A 24,160-nucleotide genomic window follows, 5' to 3' on the forward strand; every position below is an offset into this window, starting at 1 on the left:
GAGTATGTTAAGGAAATCACACAGAGCAATGGATCCCGAAAAGCAGATTATAAGTTTTGCTACTTGGTGGCCACAACATGCTGTCTGTCAGTGGTAAATGTGGTGCTCTTATGTGAGGAGCCTTTTCATAGTAAGGCACATATGCCCTCGTTATTCTGGAGTGTGCATGTGAATGCCCTCAAGGCCATTGTTGTGGAAAAGATTCATCCCAAAATGCTCATATACTTGGATGGCCAGACTGTTAAAAGGTTACAGTGCCACAATGCATGAAATGAAGGAAGAGTATGAAAAACACTGCAGTTATAAGTAGCATCTGCCTTGGCCTAAACAGTAACTGGATAAGAATCCAATCAAGAATCTATGGGATCATCTGCAGTGATATGTCTAATAGATCTTACCAATCAACAAATCTGATGGATCTGAAGAATCATCGAACAGGAATGGAATAACATCAATAGAAATATACTTGGATGTTAATTCACACCTATTTCAAGCCATGGCATGCAGGATTGATACCATTATTGCTGCTAAATGTAATCCTAGATAATATTAAATTCTATATTTTTTTGGTAGTGTAATATACACACAATGTGAACATTGGCCACATGTTTGTTGTTGTTTGTTTGTTATTTGGTTTTTAGGAGCATTAGCAACTAACCAACTCCGTATTTGGTGGTGACAGGCTCGAACCACGGTCTAATCAAGAAGCATGTGCTATGCACTGCCGCTCCTTCCCACTTGGATACGGAGGCACCAGTTAGCCACATGTAAATGTTGTGTTAATCAGTTATTTTCACAAAAATCAACTGTCTTCAATACAGTGGTCAGACAGATGAGATAAAGACTTTCTTGCACTAAGCACTGAGAGTTTCAGAAATTAGAAGCATTCGAATTAAAAACCAACCAGATTTCCTTGCATAATAAAAAAAAAATTTATTATGCAAATATTTTTCAAAATAAAAACCTTACTGTAAATAGTATTGTATAACATGGTAATACTCACTTTAATGCTCTTGCATTTGCTCTCTCTTCATTTGATAGATCTGCTTCTTTTTCTTTTCGAGTTTTCTTGGTTCTTTTCTTTTTTACTTGTTTTTGCTTTCCTTCTGCCTCAGAGTCAGATGAAAAAGCCCCTTCTTTTTGGCTATGCTTTAAGCAATATGACTAAAAAGATAACAGACATTAAGATGTTATATATATGTTGTCCACGAGAGGATAAATGAAATTTAAATTGTTACTATTACAGATGAGAGAGAGAGATTTTTGGTTTGGTTTGGTTCATTAGCAACTGAGGTTATAATGCACCAAAACCAGGTTATATAAAATATAACAGTTAAGAATTCAGTGACCTGATGAAATCACTATGCCCAAATGTATAAACATATGTAAAAGGGTATCTATATAATATCGGTGTTTAGATACACCATAGATAACTCTTAATAAACTACAAAGTAGTTTATTAAGAGTTATCTTAATATAAGATGCTGGTGTCTATATCATGGACATTCAGATAAAACATGTAGAATAGTTAAAAAGGTGTCACAATTCTCACGCATAGGGGAGCAATCTGCCCTCAGCAGAAATGCACGAGCTGTTTCTCATATTGTGCTCTGCCTTCACGACGAGTTGCCATGATATTGCACTACTTCGAATAAGTAACTCTTCACTAATAGAGAAGACTATTGTTACTTATTCTCAGTTGAGTACCACCACCCAGACAGCACTGTTTCACGGCTATTGGCCGATCATCAGTGGGTGGGCAGGTACCCTGGTAATGCAGACATGACGACCCAGTTGTGAAGTTAATCACACAATATGAGAGATGCCAAGAGGTGTAGATGTCAATATTTAAAATAAATAAATGCACAAGGCATAATACTTTAAGAGTTTGGTATCTATATAATATCGGTGTTTAGATACACCATAGATAACTCTTAATAAACTACAAAGTAGTTGTTGTAGGCATCATTTGCTGTTTATTTATTGTGCATTTATTTATTTTAAATATTGACATCTACACCTCTTGGCATCTCTCATATTGTGTGATTAACTTCACAACTGGGTCGTCATGTCTGCATCACCAGGGTACCTGCCCACCCACTGATGATCGGCCAATAGCCGTGAAACAGTGCTGTCTGGGTGGTGGTACTCAACTGAGAATAAGTAACAATAGTCTTCTCTATTAGTGAAGAGTTACTTATTCGAAGTAGTGCAATATCATGGCAACTCGTCGTGAAGGCAGAGCACAATATGAGAAACAGCAAATGATGCCTACAACAACTACTTTGTAGTTTATTAAGAGTTATCTATGGTGTATCTAAACACCGATATTATATAGATACCAAACTCTTAAAGTATTACGCCTTGTGCATTTATTTATTTTAAGTAAAAGGGTATAAAAATGTGACTTTTAAATATGACTAAAAAGGTTTAACAATTTTAAATAACTAAATATGACTGACACATGGTCACTGTCAGATAAAATCTGAGTGTATAAGGCTCAGTCAGATCACTAAAAGCAGTAAAATATAAGATGCTGGTGTCTATATCATGGACATTCAGATAAAACATGTAGAATAGTTAAAAAGGTGTCACAATTCTCACGCATAGGGGAGCAATCTGCCCTCAGCAGAAATGCACGAGCAAGATGACTGTGTTCAATGTGGAGGTGAGCAAGAACAACTTTCTCTCTGTGGTTCCTGCACAGACTCAACTTTCAGTGTTGGGAGAGTAATCTCTTGCATTTTATTTGCCTGCAGTCTGTATAGGGGACTAACAGGTTACGGTTGTTCTGGGCTTGTGGTGACCTGGCTGCAGCATCAGCCAGTTCGTTACCCTTAATCCCAATGTGGCTTGGGACCTAGCAGAAGAGAATGTCAAAGAAGCTCTCAGAAAGGGAGTGCAGCATCTGCTGGACCCAAGTCAGGTATGGATGAGGATTATATCTCATCCCCGATAAAGCCTGGAGTATACTTAATGAGTCTGTATAGACCATACACCTTTGGTAATTGTGGATTTTAATGTGGCCTAAGACAAATTCTATAGCATACAACTCTGAGGAATATATGCTGCATTCATCAGGAATCTTCTCAGATATAATGATATCTGAGAAGATGGCTGCAGACCCAACAGATGATTCTGACTTCAAGCCATCAGTGAAGACAGGCAGAAAGTCAGAGTGTTCAGCTTGGTGGGCAGTATAGAGTCATTCGTAGACAGATTTGGGCATGGTGGTCTTTCCCTCATTATGAATGGAGAAGTTGCATAATGGTATTTGGGCTTGGCGACTCAACCACATTATCTACCGTCATGTTCAATTCTCTTAGAAAATCTTGGATACAGATACCAAGGGACTGTTGGCAGTCTTATGGCTGTTACAGAGGTTTACCCAACATGGCTCAAAAACAGATGCCCACGTGGGTATGTCTGGCAGGGATTTTAGTTTAAAGGCGTAGTGTAATGACAACTGCTTTCATCGAAGAAACAAGGATGGTTCGGTGGCTTTGACATACAGGCTCTGGACAGGAGTTGTTTGGAACATTTCAGTAGCAATGAGGTTGTTCAGAAACATTGCAGTAGGCCAGAAACAGCCTACTGCAATGGCTTAATCCAGGTGGACTGGATCAAGCTATTGCAGTAGGCTGTTTCTAGCCAGAGTGTGTAGGCTGTTTCTGGCCCAAGTGTATGCAGATGCATACACTTGGGACCCATAATCTAATTTAGAACGAACGAGTGCACAATAAATTTGAAGTAATGTGCAACGATCTGCATCCCACTTGTTGAAAGATGTAGCCCATAACATGTACAGGCTCTTTGTGAAAATTGTTCAACATTGATGGATATGATGTAAGAATGTCAAATTTTTATCGAATATAAGGGTGAGAAATTTTGTTTTAGTTGCTACTGGGATTACATTTTGTCTGAACTTTAGTTCTGGTTCGGGGTGAAGATTATGCTTTTGACAAAAGTGGACGAAACTACCCCAGGGGGTCAACATCTGGTGAGTATGGGCTTGGCACACCAAGGGTCCTGAGCTGGATATCATCAATCATCATTATTCTCTTTCTTGGTGATTCCCTTCTACTTCTCTCTCTCTCTCTCTCTCTCTCTCTCTCTCTCTCTCTCTCTCTCTCTCTCTCTCTCTCTCTCTCTCTCTCTCTCTCAGGGTAACATGGGAATTTTTTTTGGCTGGTGCAGCATAAGCCTTATGCTTCCGCTGCACCACTGATATGGTTAATGGCAAAAGCCTTAAGGTCTGCATAACACGCATCTCTGACTGACTGGTCTTCCTGAAGGTAATCTCCTAGCAACACTACAGCATCCCAAAAACACGATACCATCACTTTTCCAACAGAAAGAATTCACTTTGTTTTCTTTGGAGGGGAGAAGAGTTGTGTTTTCACTGTTTGGATTGCTCCTTTGTCTCTGGCTGAAAGCGATAGACACAGGTCTCATCCATGGCCACAAACCTTGCAAGGAAATTTTCTGGATCTGCTCAAAATTTATGCAAATGTTCACTTGACTTCACAATACTTGTGCATTTTTGATTTGCTGGTAACAACTTTGGGAACCATTGTGCTGACACCTTTTTCACAGTGAGAACCTTTGTTATTATGTACACATTCAGATAAGATGCTCAAGACAATGGCAATGTACCGAACTGTCACTCATTGACCACTCATCATCAGATCATACACACTGTTAACAACTTCTAGAGTAATGGAAGTTGCAGGTCTTCTACAGCACCTTCCAGTATCTCCCTCCCTTGTTTAAATTCTACTGCCCACTTCTTAACTATGAAATAAAAGGGAGCATCCTTCCACCACTGTTGTAACTATATCCTCATGAATAACAGGTTACTGAAACTGCATGAAACTTGGTACAGTCGGTCCTCGTATAACACGTGTTTACATTACACGAATTCGATCATACACGATTTATAAATAGGGGAACGTTATCTTATATAACACGAACCGAATTCGCTTATGCACGATTCGCCTTTGTGTTTACAAGAAATGGCAGTCGAACGCGGAATCACCCCAACTGAACGCAACACGATAGGAATGAAGAAGATTCTGAAAATGTATTTATGTGTTTTATATAAGTGAAGGGGAAACACATTTCACCATAATAACGTAAAAACCAACACAATTCCAGCTATCGATATAATAGCAAATGCAATTAGATGGAGTTTACTACCAGTTTATAACAGATTCCACTAGCAGAAACGCAACTGGAAATTGTTTTTATTGTTTTATGGTAGTAACCCCGAGAAATGTGCTTTAGTAAAATGTGGGGTGTTAATTAATAGTGTATCTCGGCCTTTACGGTGTTGTTTATTCATTTGCTACACGCGCGCAGCTTTGTTTATGTGTATCAAGCGTGCCTCCTCGTTTTGTAATTGTGCTTTGTTCCCTAAAAATGAGTAAAATACTTAAAAGGTGTGAAAAGGAAGCGTTCTGGCTAAGACACTGCAGATTCAGAGAAAAAAAAAAGCAATATCGATAAACAGAGGCGGACTGGATCAAAAATTCTTAACCGGGAAAATTTATAGTGGCCTCATACTATGGTTTATGGCCAAAATCACACTGGCCTCCGGCCCACCGGGATTTCCCGGGTAAGACTTATGACCAGTCCGCCTCTGTCGATAGAGAAAAAATATGAAATTGTGAAACGCTTTGAGCGAAATGAAAGGCCATGTGACATTGCATGTGCTATAGACCTAAATCAGGTAACGCCGAGAATTACAAAGAATGCAGAGAAAATAAAAACAACTTTCATAGCAGGAACAACTCAGTGTAATTAAAATCCATTAGATTAAGACACAAGAATTGGAAGAGATGGAACGGCTGTCATCTGTTTGGATAGAAAATCTATACTTACGTATTATAAAATACGTAAGTATTTTATTACGACTATTTTATTTAATATAATAATTTTTTTACGAATAAAATACGTATTTTATTCGTAAAAAATACTTTTTTAGTATTAAAAATACTAAAAATACTTTATTATAATATTTTTATTACGTATTTTAATCGTTATAAAATGCTTACGTATTTTATAACGATTAAAATTACCCGATTATTTATTGTTTGGTAATGTTTTGGTTCCAAATGTGTGTTCAATCTTGGGTGGTCGGCACCTAACCCTACTTTTCCCATAGGGCCTGTTGTTTATATTGCACGATTTCGCATTGCACGAGGATTTCTAGGAACGCAACTATCGTGCTATACGAGGACAGACTGTATGTTACTATTTAAAGTGTCACACATTAAGTACAGAAAATTTTAATACTGTAGTATCCTTTTGTACTCAAGCCACGAACTTTTCAAACCCCACCTTGTTGTAGTTGTATAATAATTGTGCTTTTTTGGTAATGTGTGCACTGTTAAAACATTGTTTTTATGTTTTGGCTAATTTAGTTTATCTTTATTTGATGTGCTTTACAATGCTCTGATACTCATTCAAAGAGGTACAGTACATGATCTTAGGCTTGCTAACAAAGGAGAAATCCTTTGTTCAGGTCTTCTACAGGTTGCAGGTCTTCTACAGCACCTTCCAGTATCTCCCTCCCTTGTTTAAATTCTACTGCCCACTTCTTAACTATGAAATAAAAGGGAGCATCCTTCCACCACTGTTGTAACTATATCCTCATGAATAACAGGTTACTGAAACTGCATGAAACTTGGTATGTTACTATTTAAAGTGTCACACATTAAGTACAGAAAATTTTAATACTGTAGTATCCTTTTGTACTCAAGCCACAAACTTTTCAAACCCCACCTTGTTGTAGTTGTATAATAATTGTGCTTTTTTGGTAATGTGTGCACTGTTAAAACATTGTTTTTATGTTTTGGCTAATTTAGTTTATCTTTATTTGATGTGCTTTACAATGCTCTGATACTCATTCAAAGAGGTACAGTACATGATCTTAGGCTTGCTAACAAAGGAGAAATCCTTTGTTCACCGCTGCTTTTAATGTATGCATTAGCCTCAGTAAGAAGATGATTAGACTTGAAAAGGCTGTTTAAGCATGGGTAATGCATTTCCATCATTTCTACTACCCAGGTAGTATGCATAAGAACACTTCTCTGGATGGTCACCGCCCCGTGGATGGCAGTGCCCAACTGAGAATAAGTAACTGTAGTCTTCTCTACCAGAGAAGTATTACTTATTCAAAGTAGCATAATACCTAGGCAGTTCGCTGTGAAAGTATTCACAATATGAGATACAGCAGACTCTCGACTTACCAGGATCGGATTAACTGGGACACTTCAAGACTCCAAAATAAAAAAAATAAAAAATCAACCAGAAATCATAAAATTCAAGTAATAACCAGAATAGGTATAAACAGATGTTTTGCAAGTCATAAATAAGCAATAAGAAGCAGCGTTATAAGTTGTCACTGGGAAATTAATGTACTCACTGTCTTCACATCCGCTACTCAAAAAAAAAAAAAAAAAAAAAAACCAAATGTTTAGTTTGTTTTAGTGTGTCGCGTCGATTGTGTTCCGTTGCACCGCAAAAGGACAAATTTTGTTTCATTATTTGTCAGAAATGTTGGAATTTTTTTTTTTTAGAAATCGCAAAAATGGTGGGCAAATGCAAATGCAAGAGTTGTGCTTTCAATTAACCAAAAACTTCAAATTATTCAAAAGTTTGAAAATGGTGCAGCCGTTAATTAAATGTCTAAAGAACCATTATAATGTTGGTGACCAAAACATGCGACATTGTAAAAAATGAGGGGAAGCTATTAGATTTGAAATCGACATCGTAAAAAATAAATGCGTGTCCAATACACATTACTCATTTATTGGACATGGAAGCAATGCGTGGTAAGTTTTTCATTTTTTATCTATCACCATACTTTTTATGTAGGTTGCTGAACATTTTTCGATACAGTAAGTCCCCAATTTATGCAGCTTCGGACTTACGCTACATTATTTATATTTTTTTTATTTGACTGAAGATTGCAGTGAAGAAGAAACACATTTCACCATAATAACATAAAAACACAGAAAATTCCAGCTATCGGTATTATCGCAAATGCAATACGATCGAGTTTACTACCTATTTATAATTAGATACACTAACAGAAAAGCCCAATAAACCAGTTTTGTTATTTGATTTTTAGGAGCATTAGCAACTAAGGCCATATTGCTCCGGGATATGCGGTGGTCATTCCCTGACCTTTCCGCATCCTCCATATTTGGTGGTGACGGGCTCGAACCCCGGTCTAATCAAGAAGCGTGTGCTATGCACTGCTGCTCCTTCCCACCTGGCTACGGAGGCACCTCAATAAACCAGAAAGTGCAAATTGTTTTATGGCAGTGACCTCCAGAAATGTGTTTTAGTAAAATGCAATCTTGCGTGAGGTGATAATAGTGAGTTTTCGCCTTAACCCAGTGAAGTTCTTTCAGAAAATTTAATTTTGACTGTTATTGTGGTGTCGAATAATTGACAGCGGTACTAGTAAATCTATCAAGAAAAGGAAAGCGATTGAGTTGGATCAGAAAATTAAAATAATAAGGATGTATGAAAATGGCCAAACATCAACAAGTATTGCATGGAATTCAGATTTGTCAGTGGCAACGGTGAACACAATAAAGGAGAAAGATCGAATACAAGAAGCGGTGAAGCGATCGGCACCGCTGAAGTCAACTATAATAACAAAGGCTATGAAATACAAATCAGTTTTTACAGTACAATAACATGCGTTTTTTCTTCCTTTTATGTTTTCTTTTCTTATGTATCACTCCAGCTACTTCACCGCTGTCTCCAGACAAAGTTTTTAATTTTTTTTTTTTATAACTCCAAACGTGAGAGGTATTAGAACCTATAATACTTACTGCTGTGCTTGGGTTGGAGGTTGAGAAGACGAAAGAAGATATTTGTTGATATTAGACTTTAATTTTCAGGAAATACGTATGAAGGAAGGTTGCTACAGAAAACGGCAGTTGAATGAATAAACAAAGAAGATGAAAAGTTGGTTCTGTGGGTTTGAAGTTGGACAGTAAATGGATGTTGACTGGTGGCTGCACGTGTTTGGACTGTTTTGAAGGAGAAAGCAGGGATTACAGAAGCCAATTCACAAGAATAGTGCCCATGGAAGTATCTGTAGAAAAGGCATGCAGCAGAAACAGTACGTCTATGAGACAGAGAGTGGAGAGACTCTGTTAGAGAGAAGTCATTAATTAACCTAACTGCCCTCTTCTGAATGGAATCTAGAAGCCTGAGAGAGGTTTTGGGGGCACTACCCCAGATGTGGGAACAATATTCCATGGAGGGCAGATTTGCGATTTGTACAGAGTGAACAGCTGTTTGGAAAAAAACTAACACCGAGAGCGAAATAATTAAAAATATATAACTATTTTTCTTCATTCTTCTGAGGATACGATGTGGTTTTTGTAATTTTGGCATATCAGGGATATAGTAGCAATATTTTATTAGTCATAACAAAGTTACGTAAAACTCAACTTACGTAAGAAGTACTGGAACATATCTCTTACATATGCTGGGGACTTACTGTATTTTTGTATTAACCAGGAAATTGATTATCCGTGAATTTCTTTTTACTATCTATCCCGGAAAATTGAAGAGTCTACTGTATAATAAAATGATGCATGCATACTACCTGGGTAGTAGAAATGATGGAGATGCATTACCCATGCCTAAATAGCCTTTATCATACTCTGACATATCGTCAAGAAATATACTGAAATCAATAACTCGTTGGCTACAAGAAACCCTCATACAATCTAATATAAACCTTAACTTCCGTAATTTGAATTAATGACCCCTAGTTCTAGAATTCTTTATAACAGTGAGAAATCCACCTTCATTCATTTTACTAATCCCTCTCAGAGCCTTATAAACCTCAATCAGGTCACCTCTGAGGTGCCTGGTTGCCAAGCTCTGTAGCCTACATAATCAGTCTTTCCTCATATGGTTGTCCTTCTGCCGAACTCACCATTCAAGTTGCTTGTCTTTGGACCCTTTCAAGAAGTTCAATGTATTTTTTTCAGAGGAGGTCACCATATTTGAACACAGTATTCCAAATGTGGTCTTACAATACCTTATACAGTGGGATTATGATCTCCCTATCTCTACAGGATAATGTTCGATAAATCATCGACAAGACCGTGGGCTTTCACTGTTCAGAAAACTTCATATCTGCCTGTATTGTAACTCTCAGATCCCTTTCCTCTACTGTTTTTAATTCAACCTCACCAAGTGTATAATTTATTTGCGGGTTGCTATTCCTCCGTAGCCGAGTGGGCAGGAACGGGAGTGCAGTAGCACACGCTCTCTGAGTAGACCGGGGTTCAAGCCCCTGACTGCTGAATACGGTCGATCTGCCAACCCGCACTGGACCAGCGTGGCAGATTATGGTCCATTTCCCTCAGCATGAATTGTTGAGGAGGCTTCCATCCTGCAGTGGGTTGATAATGGCTGCACTTTACTTTTTATTCCCCAAATGTAAGACTATTCAAGTCATCTTGAAGGAGCACTGCTCGGCACTGATCATTAATGACTCTGCCAATCTTTACATCATCTGCAAATTTTGACATCACACTTTCTATCCCTTCGTCGATGTCATTTATGAAAATGAGAATGAAAAGATTGAATATGATCATACACAGTTTGATTTTGTTATCTTTCTATACATTCAAATAAAATTCCTCCTAATGATATTTATTCAGCTAATGGGAGAAGAGGGATGTGGGTTACGTGGTAATACATAACAAATACTAAAATACATAACAGAAGCTTGCTTTAATGTTATAAAACAAGCTTCTGTTTTAGCAAGATCATGCTAGATAAACCTCATGCATGCACTTTGTTTATCTAGAATGACCACGTGGTACCATTCTCGATTTCCATATGTAACGTACGTATTACGTTACATATGGAAACGTATTACGCTGAGGAACAGACACACAGTGTCAAAAGCTTCTGTAAGTATTTTATTTTATTTTATTTTATTAAAAGAAGTGAGCGTAGCAAGCAGGGGGCAAAGCCCCCTAGTATATATTATTAATTTAGTTAAAATATTTTATTCTGTAATATTTTATGACCTGAAATAGATGTGCAAGTGTAACAATTTCTAAAAATTACCTTTAAGACTGCCTCCACAGATTATTTATGGCATATAATTAATAAAGTTAATCAATCAGATGTATTTAAAAATTATCAACAATTACTCGTAGAACTACAACTTCAACGGACCAAAAACATTATAACTTCATCATGAAGATTGTTTAACAGAAATTAGTCGAGCAGCAGTGAGTAAAGCATTGCAAAAATCAGATCAGGGGCTGGCAACAATTTTCATTGTAAAGACCATTTTTAATCATCAACTATAAAAATCTCCAGGTGCCACTTGTACAAGTGTATCCAAAATGAAAAATCGAAAATTTTCATTTTGGATACAGTGGAAAATTTATAATGTATAATACCAACAGCATGCAGCAGAAAATCTTGTGTGTGCCACATGGTGGCATGTGTGCATAGGATTGCATGATGCATGAACTCAATCGTACATTATGAAGTTTATTATTTTTTTTTTATTCTTACCCGTAGCTTAACACCATCCTCTTCATCATCTTCATCAAATATTGCTTTCATTTCTAGGCCATGCTTAAAGGCACATGTGACATGATATGCTGTTTTGCACTGCTTTACCTAAAAATTAAAAATAAAGTAATGTACAACATGCTTTCTTTATATAAACCTTAAAGGTTTAAATAAAGAAAGCACGAAAATTCTAATTTCTATATCACATTGCAAATAGCTATATAACGTACTGAAATTTAATTTAGCATAGAGATTTTGTAATTAAAATTTCATAAAACCTAGCTAAGCCTTGTTACAAAGAAGCTGTTTTCTCAGGTTACAATGTTACTGAAATGAGGTGTCTTGTATATATACTGATAAGCTTATATATGCTGATATTTATCAGTGTATATCAGCACTTTGATATATACTGATAATATCAGTACATTTCTTTAAACATTTCAAAGAAATGTTCAGCACATGTTCAGTAAATGCGAAATATACAGGTTGAAAAAAAAAAAAAAAAAAAAAAAGGAAAAGAAAAAAAATTTTAGTTTCGAAATTTTAAAATTTTATAATTTGCTTTTAGTTTGTTGTCTTGCTTTGTTATTTTAGTTAGTAAATGTTACGTTGCATATTACCAGCTTTGATCAACATGAAAATTTACATTTTCTATTTTCAATTTGTTTGGGTTGCTTCCTAGTCATGTTAACCATATTTAGAGATTGTGCAAGACTCACGGAGTAGAATTTTTCTCAGCATTGTCTGTGCTTGTTAACAGGAGAGACTGTTTTTACAGGGATGGGATACAGTTAAACAGAAGGGGTGAAAGAATATTTGCTGATGCTATCAAGGCAGTGATAGGTGGATCACAAAACTGCTAGCTTGCAGTGATACAGTCTAATAGATTAACTAAAGCCTCAGACAGAGGTAAACTTGATTCTTGCACTGCTTCTATCAGAACATGTAGCAGGAGGGAAAGCAAGGAGGCATGAATTTCAAGCCCTGCTGTAGGTCATCATGAAACAAGTAAATACATGGGCTGTGTTATGGTAACTAAGAGTAAGAACATGTGCATGTATACTTCCATATGCACTAATGATAGGAGCATTGTAAATAAATATGATGAACTTGAAGTGTGGATTAAGTCATCAAATGAAGACATTGTAGGGATAGTAGTGACATGATATCACTCAGACATAAGTGATGCTGAATATACAGGGTGTCTCAAAAATACACAGCATAACTTCAGGAATGAGTTCCTCATATGTAGACAATAAAAATATTTTATATCAACATAGTTCCGGAAATGCATGGTTTCAGAGTTTTGAAGGTCTGTCTATGACACTCAACTGTTCGCATCACCTTATAGTAATTGTTCAAAATGTCCACCTTCTGCCTGAATACAGGCCTCACATCGACATCTCATGGACTTGCGAAGTCGATGCCAGATTTCTGGCATGTTTCGTATTGCATCACAACCTGCCACAATTCGATTTTGGAGTTTCCACATCAGCCGGAGTCAAATACACCAATGACTTTAAATGGCCCCACAAGAAGAAATCCAGTGGGTTTAAATCAGATGAGCATGGAGGCCAGGCAGTCCATCTCTACTTACCCACCGACCAGGAAACCTTCGATTCAGATAATTGGGGGCTAGGCGGCTGAAATGTGCAGGAGTGCCATCGTGCGCTTGCTGACGAATGATCAGTGGCGTGTCGTCCAAGAAATCAGGCATGTTGTTTTCCAGAAAGTTTCTGTATGCCTGCCCTGTGAGTTTGTTTGGAAGTACATGGGGCCCAAATAACTTATCACCAAAAACACCCGCCCAGATGTTGAGGCTGAACCGCTGTTGGTGATGTGATGGAAGTATTGCATGTGCGTTTTCCTCAGCCCATACATGCTGATTGTGAAAGTTTTGGATTCCGTCTCGTGTGAACTTCTGTGAATGAGCTTCTGAACTTCATCTGTGAATATCACTAAGGCAGGAAGGTGAAGGGTTGTACCACACTGCTGCAAGAACCACTGGCAGAACATTACTCGCACAGGGTAATCTGCTGATGACAAGGCCTGTACCCGCTACAGATGGTAAGGATACAGTTGGTGTTCTCACAACACTCTCCAAATAGTCGAACGTTGAACAGCCAGTTGCATTGCTATTGACGACACGAGGGCAATAAATTCAAGTTGAGGAAGGGTGGTTGCAGGATAGATGTGCAGAAGTTTGCCTTCAGTCAGTGGGTGGCTAATTGTTTGAACAAACTTCTGTTGTCGTGGATGTGGGTGGTTTGAACAAATTCAAGGAAGAACTTGACAAATTCTTAGAGGCTATGGATGGGTGAAGTACGTAGGTTTTTTTTTTCCCAGCTGATGCTTTATTGCATCATTTGCGACTACTAATACTAACGCTACTTAAGACTTATTCCATGTTATACTTGTCTCAATCACTTGCACAAGGACACCCATGGTTCTTTTGCTGCTAGCAGATGATTACAGGAAAATTAGCACTTTGGGAATTTCCACAGGACCAATATTTTCCCAAAACTTCTGTTTTTCTTCTTAAGTGAGTATCATTATCAGCTCAACGGGTTTAGTGAAAGGGGGGAGGGATTTTACTTCCTTCTTATGGCAGTTCACCATTCTTTATGCAGGAGAATGTACATCTGTACTTGTTTGGATGACTGCAGCCCACTCCCTGCTTATGTATTCTGTATTCATTTTTTATTTGGTAGTATAATTTTTCAGTTTTGCTGGCATGAAGACTAATACCTCTTCACCATTACATGTTGCAGTGAAAAATTTCTCTAACCTGGTACATTGTGTTTAATTTCAAAAATTGTTATTTGATCACACTGTGTTTAAGCTACATTTTAATTTTCATAAAACTTCTAACCTTACCCTTTCATATCCAATTTCTTGCTGACTTAAGCCGTTTGAAATATTTCCTTAAGTCTTAAGGAAATATTTCTAACTGCAAACATAACATTAACATTGGTATTATATGATAATTTATGGTTCCTCACACAAAAAGTGATGTGGTCTAACTCAGCAGATACATTCTAAACACACAAATTAAATAATACTGTGCCAAGAGAATTGTCAAGACTGCCAATGCAAAGTACTAATGACTGACAATTTATAAGACAGCATACTACTACAATAACAATAGTCTTTCTTAGAATTATTCCAAGACAGAATTACGCATGCACTGCAAAAGTTATTACCGTCCACTTAGTATATGCTTACATGCATAAGTAGGCATAAATTCAAATTGAGGAAGGATGGCTGCAGGATAGACGTGCAGATGTTTTCCCTCCAACAGCAGGTGGTTGGATCAAACTTCCATCTGTTGCTGTGGAAGCGGTAGTTTAAATAAATTCAAGGAAGAACTAGAAAACTATTGGACAGAATGGACAAGTGGTATGGGAAGTGTTTTTTTGTTCTGTTTTTTTTTTTTTGCGGTGCTGTATAAGCTTGCTTCCTTGAATCACTTGGAACTACTAATACTAAATGATGTTAAGCTTATTTTAAAACTTTCCACAACTAATAAGCTAGAAATATATGAATCTACCTATGTACACGGTTCCCTCTAAGCTGTGTGCATGCGCGGCCGTGCACTGATTTCTATGAAGTTGTACAGGTGCTTTTACTTCCCACGCATAGAGCCAACATACTAGATGGAGGCCGGAGTATTAGTGGAAGAATGGGCATAGGAAGGGGGGATAGCTCATGCCATAAGATTCGCTATTGCATGACATGTTCCCACATCTTTTATTTACAAATACATAGTGAATTGCAAATACATAGTGCATAGTGAAAAGATATATGCGCTGATTTTTATTTATATGAAAAAAATTATTACATTACGAATATTATTATTATTATTAATATCCATATGATGCAAGGAAGCCTGAGGCTTATGCTGCACCAGGAAAAAAAAAAAAGTACCGAGTAATCCTGAGAGTGAGAGAGAGTCAAAAGTAGAAGGGAATCACTAAGAAAGAGAAGAATGATGATATCCAGCTCAGGACCCTGGGTGTACCAAGCTCATACTCACCAGTTGTGAGTCCTCGGGGTGGTTGTAGTTTATATTGTATGCTTTTAAGGTGAGTTTATTGTTATAAAAATACCATAATAGGGAAGGTCAGAATTTTTATATTCTGTCCACTCAACCACACACATACACAGTATGTGTTGGGGTAGAGTGTATAAGGAACATATTGTGATCGTGAAAATTTTCGAAGTCCAGTTTTTTACGTATTAATTTTTACTAATTAATACCTAAAAATATGTGGGTATCTCTAAAAAAAAAGAATGTTGGCGGATCTACTGATCCAGATATTTTTCTATGTATAACCAAAAACGTTTAGTATTACTTAATATTTTATTAAAGAAGGTAAAATATGAAAAATTCAACTTTTTTTTTTAAATTTTTATAAACTATTTTAATAATGGGTTAAAAATTTGTGATTTTTCCTAATATTTTATAACAATTTCATTTAGAAAATACAGAGAATTAATAAAATTCTTTAATTTTAAAATTTTTCGGAAAAAAATGTCCAAAAGAAAAACTGAAGATGTAAATACTGTAAATAAAAAAAACTTGCAAAAAATCTAAAAAGGATTGGCTTTTAAAACAAATTGATGCTGAAATTCCATCATCAAACAAAAAGCGATGCGTAAAACTAGGAGATATTTTTCAATACAATGAAGAAAATGGTGTCATCTTGTGTGCTTTTTGTGCAGAAGCAAAAGTTGCAGGAGAATTTAGTACAGGAAGAAAATGGGAAGAATGGAAACTAGATTATTTAAAACTGCATCTAAGTCAGAAGATACGTATAGACACAGTTACCAAATTACATAATCTGAAGCCGACCGGGATCGCCAGGTAGGTAAAGTGCATGCCTGGCAACCCAAAGGCTGGGGGTTCGATTCCCGCCTCGGGCTTGGATCACAGTAAAATGAAAAAACTTTGGGAGGTGCATTATGGCCATAGAAGCTGATGCGACAACAACTAACAAGGAGAGGAAAAAAAAAAAAAAAAAACATAATCTGAAAAAAGGTGGAATTTTAAGTATTTTGACAGAAACTAGAAGTACGTAACATAAAAAAGGAAAGAAGTGAACGATTGAAATCAAATTTCGATTTGGTTAAGGTTTTAATTAATAATGTGACATTTTCCATAAAAATTAATGCATCAATGAACTTTGTACAAGACATTCATGAATGCACGGAAAAATTTATTGATATACCTAAAAATCAGAGAAGCAAAAATTATTCATTTGAATTTGTTGAATGTATAAATTTTGTTCTCATAAAAAATATCCTGAACAAAATAAGAAAATCTACTTTCCACACATTAATTGTAGACAAAAGTACTGATATTTCAGTACAAAAAGTATTAATTTTGTATTTTAAATTTCGAAAAATGAAACATATTACAAAACAGTATTTGGAGGTATTTTGAAGCTTACAAACTGTGAAAATATGTCCAGTTTAGAAAAAATAAAATTTTTTTACAACGAATATAATATTGATATTCAAAAGATGGTAATGTTCATGTCAGATGAAGCAAGTGTTATGCTTGGAAGGAAAAATGGAATAGCAGCAATTCTCAAAAAGGAAATATTACATCTATCTGAACAACGTTGTGTTGCACACCAAGAAGATTTAAGATTGGACAACGCATGGAAAAATGTATCTATTATTCAAGATATAGAGACGTTGCTTAGAACTGTATACACAATGATTAGCAGGTCTAGCATAAAAAAAGAAAAATTAGAAGAACTAGCCCAGGTTACAGAACACGATGTTGTATCTTTTAGACCATTAAATTAAGTCAGATGGTTATCCAGACATTTTGCAGTTGATGCTTTAGTAAAAAATTATGAAATATTAATAGAACATTACAATGAGCAGGTTAACAAATGTAATGATCCTATTAGTAAATACTGTTTACAAATTTTGACAAATTCACAATATCATGTGGGCATTAACTGCACTCAATGATGTATTAGGAGAGCTTGCATCGCTTTGCAAATATCTACAAAAAAGTTGTTTAAACATTACTGATGCACATCAATATGTTAAAGCTAAAATAAACAAATTAAGAAGCCAATATCTTGGAAAAAATATTTTCTGGAGTGAAAATGTAAAAAAAAGTATTATCAAAAATTCTAAGTGATGTTGACACTGCAGCTATAATTCGCTTTATCAAACGTGTTATGTGATCACTTAGATAATAGATTTCCTGATGAATTAAACAATTGGAAAGTATTGGATATTAATGCTATCACAAATGAAAGCAATAATTTTGACTTGGAAAACTTAACATGATATGCCTTGCAAAAAAATATTCACGATTTATTACAAATAACGAAAGTGACGTTATTTCTAAAATATCAGAAGAATATTCGGAATTAAAATTTATAATTGCCGAAAAAACTAAAACTGGAACATTTAAAACTTTCAGTGACACTTTAAATTTCGAACTTACAAATTTAGAGTTTTGTAACATATCCATTCTGTATAATATTATGGAAATATTTCAAGCATCAAGTGCAGACTGTAAGCGAGGATTTAGCACTATGAATTCAATTAAAACAAAAAATCGAAATAGAATACATGAAGATCATTTAAGTGGACTTCTACAAAAAACAGAAGAGAAAAATTCCAAGAAAAATAAATAACTAACTGTAAAGTGTAAATTTATTGTTAACATTTTTTTTTATTATTATGTATGTCCCTACTTATAATTAAAACAATTTGTAAAAATATTGCACATATTTAATCTTGTCTGAAAATATTTTACTCAGGTGCATTTCTGCACCGTGCAGCTATAAGAAAAATTAGAGGGAACGTTGCCTATGACATTAGTGCATTTGCATCATTACTTTACATAATCGAAAATTTTAGACAAACCAAAGTTCGTACATTAGCATCACTATTGTAACAGTTCATTTTGCAAAAACTTCACAAGTTCCCCTCTTATATACTTAAAATAAGTAATGCTTCCCCATTAGAGATCAGTGCAATACCACCAGTTTGCTTATTGGAGGCTTGAAGTGGTTGAACCCATGTTTAGTCTCCAGAGCAAAGCTCTGGTAAACCCTCCCCTATCTTTTCCATCATGCAGTATGATTGATGTCTTTTGAAGTTATGATAGACGTCATGGTGAGATCCAATCTTCCTTACATTTCTTTCTCCCACTCTTTTCTTCTTGCATATTAATAACCTTCTTCCATTGAATAAAATTCCTATCCAGAGTTTTGCTGATGACAGCACATTGCATTCCATCTTCCAGTTTGAGAAGCCTTGCCCTGCTCAAACAGCTTCAACTTCTCTAATATCCACTACCAATTCCTTAAATGCTGATCTCCAGGTAATTCTCCAGTGGGACAATGATAACTTCATTTATTTCAATCCTTCTAAAACTCAATCCTGTCTTAGATCTCACAAAAAGGATTCTTTTGCTCCTATGCTTACCTTTGATGACACACTGATTTCTAGGTAAGATCATATCTCTACTGGCATAAACATATTACAAATATTGCTTCCTCTGCATCTAAAAAATTTAGTTTTCTCTTTTGCTCTTGGCGTTACTTTTCTTCCAAACAGCTATTCACTCTGTACAAATCTCAAAACTGCCCTACCATGGAATATTGTTCCCACTTCTGGGGCGGTGCCCCTAAAAACTCTCTCAGGCTTTTAGATTCTGTTCAAAAGAAAGCAGTTAGGTTAATTAATGACTCGTCTCTAACATAATCTCCCCACTCTCTGTCTCATAAACATTCTGTTTCTGCTGCATGCCTTTTCTATAAATACTTCCATGGGCACTGTTCTTCTGAATTGGCTTCCGTAATTCTCACTCTCTTTCTCTCTTTCTTCCAAAGCAGTCAGAGCACATGCCGCAACTGGTCAACACACTTTTACTGTCCAACTTGAATTGTTTAGAAGTTTTTGATTCAAGAACATGGAAAAGAGGGTATACTGCAGCATGTCCACCAGACACCACAACCCCCCCCCTTGCCAAATCAGTGGTGTGATGGGTTTTTATCCAAGGGTATTGAAAGGTATAGCTAGGATCCTGAGAAGGTACATCACCTGTACAAATACAGGTACCTAGAAGAAAGTTGCAGACTATACACTCCTGCCCTTTAAAAAATAAACATGAACAACAAGTCCCTCACTGCCTAAAAGATCATCAGAAAGCTACCGAGACAGATGACTTCATCCAATCAGTAGTGGCAATTCATTACTGGCAAGAAGGACCTAACTTCCTGCCAAATGATATTGTAACAGATTATTCATTAAATTCAAATGGAAAGTTTAACAACCATAGCACCAGATCTAAAATTAATATAACTAATGGCACACGTATACCACCCATTTTGGAATCATTAGTGTTGAATGGGGTGGGAAGACCCCTACCAATTACCACGCCTCCATACATAGACAACTCCCCTGTTTCTGCAATGAGCCATAAACAATGTTGTCTCCCACTCTCCTCCTCCATGAACAGGTAAATGCTCCACTGATAGCAGTTATTTCCTGGCCACTGGTGTACAGTATATACTTATGTTTTCTCCAGGAGAGAAAAGCTCCATGTAGAAGCTGAAAGCTGCCACCAATTTTGTGTCTTTATCAGATTTATTTGTGATATATTTTTAATGCTTTTAACCAGTTTATTTTAACTGAATGACAGTTACAGATTATTGTGAGATACTGATTTAGGAGTACTATAAGTGTACTTTGTACTCAGCTTTTGTTTGACATAAGACAAACAAAAGCTGAGTACAAAAAATCACTAGCAAAGAACACTAAAAATGGAGATGGAGTTCTTTTCATGTCAGTACAAATAGGAAGAGGGTGAATCATATAAGTCCCTTATTTCATCAAACTGGAAAAGTCATAAAAAGTCTAAGTGGTAGACAAGTTGAATAGGCATTTTGCAGTGATCTTAAAAGATGAGACCATTCATACTATGAGGAATCAGTGATAAGGAGTTAGAATGCTGAGAATTAAGTGATATATCAATCTCAGGAAAAGATATATGGGGGAACTACTAAAGCTGAGAGAGGCTCCAGGAGTGGATGGTAAACATCCTGTATTACTAAAAAAAAGGCTGCTTCTATGAGTGCATAGAAAAAGTTAATGAAGAAGTTAATGAGATCATCATTAAACTTAGGGAGGACCCCCTGGACTGGAGAAGTGCTAAAATCTCTCCAATCCACAAAAAAACAGGCAAAAAAGACATGACAGGTAACTATAGTTTTTGTAAGTATTGCAGATTTTACAGCACAACAGCAGCCAAATCACCCCAGGTTCGTTTCTTATGTTTATCTTCATCAATTTCTCCTCCACTTTGCTCTCAGTTATTACAAAATTATCTAGCTCACTGCCATCATGATCCAAACAATGGTAGAAAATAACGGGCCATTAAAAGTCAGATATGTGCATTACATAGAATTTAGCACCAAATTCTGTCATAGCACTGAATCTTTTTTAGGAAATTAAAAAAAACTGCATTTATATCAACATGGATTGCCAAACTCTATTAGCATTAGTAAAGGCATATGATGCAAGAAAGGAAGCTTATATAGCATCAGCCAAAAAAAAAAAAAAACCTCATTTCACCCATCCACTCACTCCAAATGATGATTGTCTAGTTCTGCTTTGAATCTATTTAAGCCAACAACAGGATACCTGTTCCCCTCTAAGGGGGCTTAGGGGGGAACAGGTATCCTGTGTGTTATCAGACATGCAGCCTAAAACACTGATGGATCCAATATCTCTCTCTATTATAGAAGATTTAGGAGAAGTCCGGTTGGCCTGCCTCCCTAAAATCCACTCATGCACACCTTCTCGATAGTAAGCCCTGTTACGTCACTTAGGTGGCAACGAACGTGTAGAGTGGTTCTCTTCAAGGCGGCTGGTCAGCGTGAAGAGGAAAAGACCAAACCCACCAGCATATGAGAGCACAACAATACAAATGGCCCTCAGTCCCCAGCAGCTTTCACTCTCCCTCTTACGGCAGCGAGAGGATCAGAGTGGAAACAGAGGGTGCTAAGAATCTCTGGGTACGACCAGGCTGCCATGCACGGAAACTGAACTTGGCCTGTTATAACGTATGATCACTCATCGGTGAAGACAGGATATTAGAGCTGGAAAAGGAATTAGAAAATGTGAATTGGAATATCATCGGTTTGGCTGAAACAAGAAGAAGAAATGAATCACTTATAAGTTTATCAAGTGGAAATCTGCTGTACACCAATGGAAACAGTGAAAGGAGTGAAGGTTGAGTTGGGTTTCTGGTCAATAAAGATTTTAAAAACAACATTTTGGAATTCAAAAGTACATCACCAAGGGTGTCAAGACTAATACTCAAGATTTCTAAAAGGTACAAGCTAAAGATTATAACGATTTATGCACCAACATCGAGCCATGATGATGAAGAGGTTGAAGAAATGTACACCGAAATTGAGTCTTCTAGATGAGCAGAAAACCCACTACACTATTATTATGGGGAACTTCAATGCTAAGGTTGGAAAAAGGCAAAACAGCGCAGAAAGAGGAACTATAGGAAATTTTGTAATTGGTGAAAGAAATAAAAGAGGTGAAAGACTTGTGGAATTTGCAGAATCTCAAGGACTGTCAGTAATGAACACTTTTTTCAAGAAAAGGGTGAACAGAAAGTGGACATGGAAAACTCCAAATGGATTAACAACTAATGAAATCAACTTCATCCTCACTAACAGAAGATATATTGTGAATGATGTTACCGCCCTGAATAAGGTAAATGTTGGAAGTGATCACAGAATGGTAAGATGTACACTTGATATAGATATAGGAAAGGAAAGGAAAAAACTGACTCAAGTAAATAATACAAAGGTCTTTGAGATAACAGAGGAGGAGAAAAAGCAGTATGTACTGGAACTTAAGAACAAGTTTGAGCTTCTGCAGACTGCTCAGGACCAAGATATCGACGAGGAATATTACAACTTTCTGAAAGTGATAAAGCCCAAGAAACCTATAGGGAAACAGAAATCCAAAGAAGAAAAAAATTAGTCAAGAAACACTTGTCATGATGAACCGAAGACGACAAATGAAGAGCAAGAAAAACACTGACAGGAAGAAAATTGAGCATACTGAGTTATGCAAAGCCATTAGAAAGAGACTCAGAGAGGACATAAGAAGATTTAACACAAGAAAAGTAGAACAAGCATTAAGGGAAAACAAAGGATTTAAATCAGCAGCCATGAGCAGTAATACAGAAAGACAAATGATACTGAAACTGAAGAATAGCGATGGTGTACTTATAAACAGCAGAGAAGGCATAATTCAAATAGCAGAAGACTACTATAGAGAATTATACAAGGAGCAGGTGAATGATGCCAGCAGTGGGGAAGATGGATTGCAAAGTAGCAACACATACGACATACCCGATATTCTTCCTGATGAGGTAGAACATGCATTGAAGAAAATGAAGAATTGGAAAGCCCCGGGGGAAGACGAAGTTACTGTAGAGTTGTTAAAATTGGGAGGAAGAGACATAACACAAAAACTGGCAAGGCTCTTCACAAAGTGCATTAGAAAAGGTGTGACGCCTAAGCAGTGGAATAATGCAATCATAGTTTTGCTGCATAAGAAGAAGAAGAAAGGAGATAAATCAGAAATTGGAAATTATAGCCCAATTAGCTTGTTATCCCACATCTACAAGTTGTTCACAAGGGTCATTACTAACAGATTAGAAAGAAAAATTGATGAGAATCAACCGAAAGAGCAAGCTGGCTTTAGGACAGGATTCTCAACTATGGATCACCTTCACGTAATATTACAGCTAATGGAGAAAGCAAATGAATATAAAACACCATTATGCCTGGCATTTGTGGATTATGAAAAGGCATTTGACTCCATACAGCACAAGGCAATGTTTCGGGTACTGGAAAGACAAGGCATAGATACCCCCATATATTATGATTTTGAAGAAAATATATGAGAGCGCTACCTCCTTCATTAGACTAGACAAAGACAGTAGCAAATTTAAAATCGAGAAAGGAGTTCCACAAGGAGACACAATATCTCCGAAGCTGTTTACTGCTGCCCTTGAGGAAGCTTTCAGAAAATTAGACTGGTCGCAGAAAGGATTCAATGTGAATGGAGAGGACCTAAACCATTTACAATTTGCAGATGACACTGTGGTCATAAGCCACGATTCCAAAGAATTAAAGGAAAATCTTAATCAGTTATGCACAGCTAGTAAGGATTTTGGACTAAAGATGAATTTGGCTAAAACAAAAGTGATGATGAACAAGTATGCCACAGAAAGGGACATAATGATTGAAGGAGCAGTAATTGAAAAGGTGGAGTCATATACTTATCTGGGACAAGTTATTAGATGTAATAATGATAAATGGCTGGAAGTCAAGAGAAGAGTAAATTTTGGATGGATAGCACTCAGGAAATATGGTTACATACTGAAGAGCAATATCCCAATAAAATAATGAACCAATGTATACTCCCCACCATGACTTATGGAAGTGAAACTTGGGCACTCACCAAAAGAATGGAAGAGAAGCTGAGAACTACACAGCGAAGAATG

General features: G+C 36.5%; 1 protein-coding gene across 1 annotated transcript in view; it reads right to left on the reverse strand.

Moving 5' to 3' along the window:
- The window catches only part of LOC150089156 (PHD finger protein rhinoceros-like), a 327,976-nt gene that overhangs the window by 61,755 nt on the left and 242,061 nt on the right, over positions 1 to 24,160 (reverse strand). Inside the window, exons 18-19 of the mRNA XM_090389568.1 lie at positions 11,581 to 11,688; positions 1,004 to 1,164 (exon numbers count right to left, since the gene is read on the reverse strand). Coding sequence (XP_090245694.1) covers positions 1,004 to 1,164; positions 11,581 to 11,688 — 269 coding nt within the window. The remainder of the gene's footprint in view (positions 1 to 1,003; positions 1,165 to 11,580; positions 11,689 to 24,160) is intronic.

This window comes from Mastigoproctus giganteus, chromosome 2 (assembly GCF_048544385.1).
Source record: "Mastigoproctus giganteus isolate SK-2022 chromosome 2, ASM4854438v1, whole genome shotgun sequence".
Taxonomy (NCBI): Eukaryota; Metazoa; Arthropoda; class Arachnida; order Uropygi; family Thelyphonidae; genus Mastigoproctus; species Mastigoproctus giganteus.